The following is a 7,525-nucleotide window of genomic DNA, read 5'->3' on the forward strand; positions in this document are numbered from 1 at the left end:
ACTCTTTAACTGAGAAAAGGCTGATGTTTGTCCTCTTGGTTCAACTGAAAAAGGGGGGCTCATATGCACTGTTTCTCATGTCAATGTGGGGAGAAACTGGATCATTTGCTTATGATTGACACTTACCCAAACGTTTTGTGTTGGGTCTCTCCAAAGGGTGTTCCTGATTTTCCAGTGCTGCAACTGTTGCACTACCAAAAAGCTTTTACAAAACATCAACTCTGACCCAATTATCAGCAATTTGAATATCATATCCAGTAATGAAATACCAAGGAAATCACCCTGTTCTAGAGGGATGATCCTTTGAAGCCAATCGTTTTGAATGCTTCAGGCAGAAAAGCTGACATAGCATGTCTTAAATCTGGAAATTTATCCATCCTCCGTAAAGAAGCTTAATCAAACAAAAGTTTCATGTTTGGTCTTGAATTAGAGATGTTAAAAATAATGAATCAACCTACACCGTTTTTTTTTTTCTTAAACAAGAGATAGGAAAGCAAAATTGTGAATAGAAAACAGAAATCAGAATGAAAAATGTCCATTGCCTAATGGATAGGACAGAGGTCTTCTAACCTTTGGTATAGGTTCAAATCCAAAATAAGTAGGTAGTATTAAATACAAGAGCATAAACCCAGGTGATACCAGTGGCTGCTGCTGTGCAAATGCCTTGAAATTATAACAAAATTTACACCCAGAGTTTGTCAACTACAACATTAACTCGCTCTCAGTACAGCACTAGAGTAGAAAATTGGGGGGAAACATAGCTTGAAGAGGAGAAAATAGTCATCCTTTACTAACAAGACCTTAATCATGTTCAGAAATTTCAGAACTTTACTGATCAACCAATGGTATACAAAGAGGATTTGCCATGCATGAAGCTCTATGTTTCTTTTAGCATGCAAGCATTTACAAAGAACCCGATAAAACAAAAAAATTGAGGAAGAGGAAAGGAGAATTACAATTGTATATTTCAGATTTACAGTGTGTTAGGTTTCATAACTCAATCACGATGAAAGTGCAAGCTCAGCCCACGCCAGAGAAGATGCCTTAAGCTCGGAAGATATGGATGTGTCAATTTTGGTCTCCAACATGGTGCACAGTTCTTGCATGGATGGCCGCTTGGTGGGTTCGGGATGAATGCAAAGATTCACCACCTCACATATGACTTTAAGGTCATCATATCTGAAATGTTTCAACTCAGGATCCACCACATATGACATTGCTTCTGGTAGGTCAAGATAGTCCCTAGCCTGCAGCAGAAACGGATTCAATTTTTAGGCATATTTGGTCGGAACTCTAGTTTTTCGCTCCCGACAATTAATCCCTTCAAGATTACTTTGGTGGGAAGCTTAACAAATATTCAATTTTCAGAAGGTTTCTTACCCATTCAACCAAGCAACCCTTGTCCTTGCAGTATGGAGGTCTCCCACTCATAATCTCCAGCAAAAGTACACCAAATGCATAAACGTTGCCTTGAACATCTAGATGGCGTCCCTCCAGAGAATTTGGAAGAACACAGATGGCACCTTGGCTGCCAATGGAGCCTGAGTTCTTTTCTGATCTTGAAAGAATTGACTTCCAACTTTCAAAGTCAACTAGCTGCAGTACAAATTCAAGAGAACATCATCAAAATTCAGAAATTTGTTTTAAGCTGTAGAGTTGTATCATCTCATTTCAACGAGAATTCAAAAACCAGGAACCTTTCTGGTAGCAGAAATCAGAACCATTTCCGGCTTCTTTTAGACTTGTTCACCATAGATTTTCTCGAAACATTGCCATGTGGAGAAAATGTTTTTGTGTTTTCAGACTTAAAAAAATCTTTTAATTGAAAAGAACCTAAAACCATCATATTTGCAAAAAGAAAAATTATGGACTTCATTTCTGGACTTGGCTACATTATTCAACAACAAATCATTTTTAACTCTAGAACCAGATAAGTGCTAAATGGCCTGTAAAAGAAATATAATGGGTAAAGGATATCATGGATTTATGATAAGGTAGAAAGGTTTAGTAGCTTGAGGAAAAATAAGGGAAAAGCAACCATGATTTTTTTTAAAAAAAAGTTGTAAATGGTTTTCTTTTCAACAATTCCAAGTACCCAACCAAGTTTCTCACATTGTGATCTGCATCCTAACCTCAGCCTTTTCTCTCATGTTGACTTTTTGGAGCAAGGTTCTTTTGATTTAAGTAATCCATAGTAAGCTTAACTTGATTCTTTTTCTGATGGTACAAATAAGATTTGAACATTCATAAGCTTTGAAACACTCGTAGTTAGTACAAAGAATAGAGCATTACCTTGGGAGAAAAATCTTCTGTGATATACACAGCACTCGAATTTAACTCGGATATGGTAAATGGTGGATCAAGTTCTGTGTGCAGATATTTTAGGCCACGGCCAATCCCTATAATAATCTTCATGCGCCGCGTCCATGATAATTGGCATCCTTCTCCATCTGTATTTAAATGAATAGGCTCAAATTTCATCTACTGAAGCACATTGATGCAAACAGCTGTTACAGAAAAGAAGCTCAACTTACAATGAAGGTGCTCATAGAGCGTTCCATTCGATGCATATTCAAAAACCAGCATTCTTGTAAATGGAGAGCTCTCTCGACAATAGCCCAGTAATTTTCCTGTATTCTCATGATTTAATCTTGCCAAATCTGCCACCTGAGGGGTGAAATAACTCAAATTTTGAAGTATAGCAACTAGTCTCCCAAATTGAACATTTTTAGGTTCTCGGTCAGTTCTCAAAATAAGTTCTAGGCCAAATTTGATACAGAAGTGTATTAATGATGAGTAATTACCTCCTTCTGAAAATAGAGCTCGAGATAGCCCATCCAATGCTCCTCTTTGATGCATAGGGATATCACAGCAATCTCGGGCCCACCTTTCATAGTGCCTTTGTAGACTAAACTATCTGGTGAGGAGCCTATTATGTTGCTGAAATCTTCACATGCTACTTCAAGCTCTTGCCTGCTGAATCTAAATACATCCTTCAACATCTCAGAGTCTGTAATCAATGAAAGAACACTGCCATCAATACTAAAGAAAAGGTTTCTGAGATATAAAGTGCAAATGGGGCGGACTGTTGAGTAACAATTTTACCTATGTATACTTGCATATGTTCCTTCTCACTTGCTGATTTTTTCCAAGGGATTATGATAGAAGATTTGCTTTTGCATCTCTGAAGAGCAGTGAGAAGAGCAATGATACAGAGAGAGCCAACCATGGTTCCTGTCACTATTTCCAGAGCTAAAAGCCAGGCAGGTTTTGATGTGTCCTGATGCTTCGGTCCATCTAAGGTAGGCTGGTGCTTTGGGCCGACTCCTGGATGGCTTTTGGCAGGTGGAGGAACAGCTATAAGAAGAAGATTGTCACCATCAATGGCAATAGTCAGTATTAAAATTGCCATCAGCTTCACTCAACGCTAGAAAGTTGATGAGGCACTTCAGCAGCTTTATGCTCATAACAAAAACCTGTAAAATACATACCACATTGCACTGTAGACCGTTGTCTGGGAGCTGTGTCTTGAAGGCAGTTCCCTTGAAAACTTGTTCTGCATGCAGTTGTCATTACAACAAAGTATTAAAAGATACAACAAATATGAGAAGGGAAGAGAAAGGGTGGTACCTTGGCAGATATGACAAGCACTTAGGTATGCTTCCAACAAAAAAGTTGTATGAGAAATCTGCAACTTTAAACTGAGATGAGCGACAGAGGCCAGTGATGTTCCTGCTTGAGGCATACCTGAAGCAGAAATAAATTACAAGAGAATATTTTAAGTAAACTAATACCATCCAAGAGACATTGGCAGGGTGGCATAGCTTAATTGTATTTCACAATGACATCTTGAAATAATGTAAGAAAATTCCAAAAGATGAAACCTCAGTGGTTTGTATCCAAAGATCCACAGTAGTAGAAATCATCATAAGATGACAAATCACAAAGACACACGATGACAAAAAACATGACGAAGATAAAATTTTCTGGGAAACTTTTTATTCTTCTTATGAAAAACTGCTGGGGATTTATTCCCTTATTCCTGGTAATCATTCTTCCATTCTTTAGACCTACGTCCAATGTAACAGAATGAATTTGTGACGTGATGGTCCATCCCAGGCAGCCCCACTTAACTATAGGCTGTTTAAAAGTCCATATGGGTCTCAAGTTGTACAAAGTTCGTATGCAGTGATTTTAGATCCTGCAATGTTATATTTGAAAACAAACATATAGCATATCCAGCTTTATTTAATGGTGAGAGGAAATTAACTCATAGAAACTGCTACTCATAAAATGCACATCTAAGATCATATAAGTTGCTTCCCATAAAAGAATCTTCAACTTACATCCCATTAACGTCAGATACAAAATTCGAAGTGTTACTGCCAGGAACAGTTCCTTCAAGCCTGTTCCTATCCAGCCGAAGCTCCTCGAGGTGTCTCAAGTTGCCAAGCTCAGGAGGCAGGCGTCCACTCAACCCATTGGACTCGAGGTTTCTGCAAAAAACATAAGTGAACTGATCAGATAAGAGAATATCAAACCTTAAAGTCAAATCCATCAAACCCAATGTCAAATTCCTTTTACATTTTAACGATGCTAGTCAAATTGCCAATCTCTGGAGGGATTGGACCCGTCAATTGATTCATCCCCAGATCCAAGACCTTGAGGTTTTTCAAAGAGCCAATTTCTTTAGGTATTACCCCAATCAGGTTGTTCCCATGCAAAATTCTACAAAACGTCAATAAGTTAGATTAAGCTTTAATTATCATATTCTAAGAAATAAATTGTAAAATAAAGAAAAACCAAATTTCAAGGTGATGCCTAGAAGGAAAACATACAGTTCTTGCAAGGAAGAGAGTTGACCCAATTCTGGTGTGAGAAATCCCTTCAATGATGACCCAGAAATATTTCTGCAGTACACGGTTTCATCGACAAACGGCAACTCAGATTACTGATGAAATGTGCATGTGACAGTACATTTCTACAATCTGAATGTCTAATAATAGATAGTCAGCTTGTTTCTTACATTTTTATAACATGATCTCGAGCTTCAGAGCACGTAATGCCAGACCAATCACAAGGATCTGAATCAACGGTGTTCCAAGTGGACAGAACCGTAAGTGGGTCTTCATATATGCCTTCCTTTAAGGTATTAAGAGCTGAGACTGCAAAATCCAGAATTCCCAGTAAAAACAGATTACAAGATATTAATAATCACAATAATCTAGTATAAATATTAAAAAAGAAAAAAAAAAAACCCCCCAAGATTTTCCCAACATATGCTAAGTCAAATTCTACATTGATCCAGTACAAGAATAGGAGCAGAAAATTTTAAGTGACCCCAAAACTCTGTTCGTTTGCTGAGAAAATGTGGGAAAGAAAATGAAAACAATCTAAATCTTAAAGTATTCACTATTTAGAACCCAAGAGAACAAACACATCCACTCAAGGTTCCCAATATTACTGGCTGCATAAACTCAGTTGAGCTTTTCTTTCCATAAAATCCAAAAAAAAAAAGCATAAAATTTCAATCTCTGAACTTTTTCCTACATTTTCCCAGCGAACAAGCAGAGCAAAAGAGGCAACATAAGCAGTAAACAAGTCAAGATCCCAACAACAAAGAAAAACAAACAGAAAAACACATACCCTCATTTGATGCAAAGGCATCACAACTCGCAAAAAGAACTCCAAAAACAACCCACAGAAGCTGAAGTGAACTAGAACTTCTCATCTCCTCGGAAATGCTTTCCACACTCTACCTCTCAGCTTTGCTCAAGAACACAAGACCTAGAGAACTCATCAAAAGAACCCCACCAAAAACATGAAAGAAAAGGAAGAATCCACTGGTTTGCAGAGATGGGTTTATCAAGAAAGATAAACCAGCACAAACCTCTAGCCTCTTCTACTGAAATCTACTCGGATACATGGTTTGTGGACGGAGAAGATAAAAAGAAAGACTAACCCCAAAAAGAACAAGAAAATATATCTAAGACAAGCCGGAGATTAAATCTCTGTGTTTTCAACTACCCATTAAAGAAAATCACTTGAATGGGCTGAGAAAATGAAGTTCGGAGATAAACCTTGTGAGAAAACTTAAATTCAAAGAGAGGTTTGTTAGGAGTGTAAGAAATAAAATTTTCAAAAAGAAAAAAGAAAAAAGAAAAAGACAAAAAAAATAAAAAATAAAAAAGAAACGGATAAAGCGGAAATCACAGGTTGAGTGGTCTTTAGAGAGAGAAAGTGAGCTTTGTCCGCCCGGCCATTTTCCCCTTCTGATTATAGCATTTGGGTTTGTGAATATTATAATATTTACTCCTAATCATTGTGCTTACAGGGTGGTGATTCATTTGCTCAAAATCTCGCCATGCGAGAAACTCAAAAACCTTGGAGGTTTGACTCCATGCATTTGGAGCATCTTAATACCGCAGGCCTAAGATAATGAAGAGATGATCGGACGGCGACGAAGCGGGGTCGAATAAAAGTGGGACCCAGGGATGTGGGTGGGTGCAAGTTGGAAATTTAAAAAAGGTAGTTGAGAGTCGTTGTACTTTTTGACTAGACTAATGTTGATGTGGAATTTCAACCACACAAGGGAGAGATGGAGAGATGAGAGTAAAAATCAAATGATCCAAATCTACTTTATTTTTATTATTGTAATTATTATATATTTATTATTCTTTTACCTACAAAAAGTACCACATGAAGGTGACTTGAAGTGCCGAGCAAGGCAAAATTTATTTATGGCTTGGTTTGGCATTTAAGTCAAATTTAGACTTACCTTCCCATATCAAGTGTTTTTTTTTGGAAAAAATTACAACTGATTTTTCATTGCTTTTTTTTTTTCAAAAATATTTTTAAAATTAAAATTATTTTATAAAAATATTACCAAATGGACTCTTATAATGCGCTTGATAATAATTTTAAAAAATATTTCTAATTTTTGAGAGAATAAATTTTTAAGTGTTATAAAAACTAAAAATATTTCTTAAAATCACTAAAAAATAGACTTTCAATGGATAATAATTCGATATTTTAATAGTTTAAATTCAAAAAATATCCATCAATTTTGACTTAGAGTATATTTAATATTGGTTTTAAAAAGTGTTTTTAGTTTTTTTAATACTTGAAATTTTTTGTTTTTAAAGTATTAAAAATGTTAAAAACACATTTAAAAATCATTATTAAATGCACTCTTATATATGTTTTGAAGTTTTTATGTAAAATAATTTATTTTTCTAAGGATGATATGAGACAAATTTTTTTAGGTACTTGTCTCATCCATAATGAGACTGATTTAAATTTTAAATAAATGAATTTGAGTTGAATTTGAAATAAAAAAAAATAGAATAAACATTATAGGATGTGCATATAATTTTGTCACACTAAATAATTGTTGACAAAACTTAGATTGTACACATAATAATAACAATAATAATAATAATAATTACATTACTAAAGGTAAGTAGGTTTGCCGACCATATCATTTGAGCTTAGGGCATACGAGGAGGACCCGAGGGGCGAGGAG

At 35.9% G+C, this 7,525-nt stretch overlaps 1 protein-coding gene across 1 annotated transcript; it reads right to left on the bottom strand.

Annotated features, from left to right (window-relative positions):
• Positions 1 to 762: 762 nt before the first annotated feature.
• LOC100258246 (probable LRR receptor-like serine/threonine-protein kinase At1g63430) lies at positions 763 to 6,248 on the bottom strand. The gene is made up of 13 exons (XM_002271824.4): positions 5,647 to 6,248; positions 5,027 to 5,165; positions 4,839 to 4,910; positions 4,585 to 4,728; positions 4,347 to 4,496; positions 3,631 to 3,747; positions 3,492 to 3,556; positions 3,106 to 3,357; positions 2,805 to 3,010; positions 2,535 to 2,667; positions 2,293 to 2,450; positions 1,381 to 1,596; positions 763 to 1,247 (listed from the first exon to the last, which is right to left on the bottom strand). Exons 1-13 carry the CDS (start codon positions 5,729 to 5,731, stop codon positions 1,002 to 1,004), a joined length of 1,983 nt encoding a protein of 660 aa, XP_002271860.1. The 5' UTR covers positions 5,732 to 6,248; the 3' UTR covers positions 763 to 1,001.
• Between the last annotated feature and the right edge of the window lie 1,277 nt (positions 6,249 to 7,525).

This window comes from Vitis vinifera, chromosome 2 (assembly GCF_030704535.1).
Source record: "Vitis vinifera cultivar Pinot Noir 40024 chromosome 2, ASM3070453v1".
NCBI classification, from domain to species: Eukaryota; Viridiplantae; Streptophyta; class Magnoliopsida; order Vitales; family Vitaceae; genus Vitis; species Vitis vinifera.

Coding starts and splice junctions, on each gene's coding strand:
- LOC100258246 (XM_002271824.4), bottom strand. CDS start 5,731: ATGAGAAGTTCTAGTTCACTTCAGCTTCTGTGGGTTGTTTTTGGAGTT. Junction 5,166..5,646: donor TGCCTTTGCATCAAATGAGG/GTATGTGTTTTT, acceptor TGGATTTTGCAG/TCTCAGCTCTTAATACCTTA. Junction 1,597..2,292: donor CAGAAGATTTTTCTCCCAAG/GTAATGCTCTAT, acceptor TTTGTACTGCAG/CTAGTTGACTTTGAAAGTTG.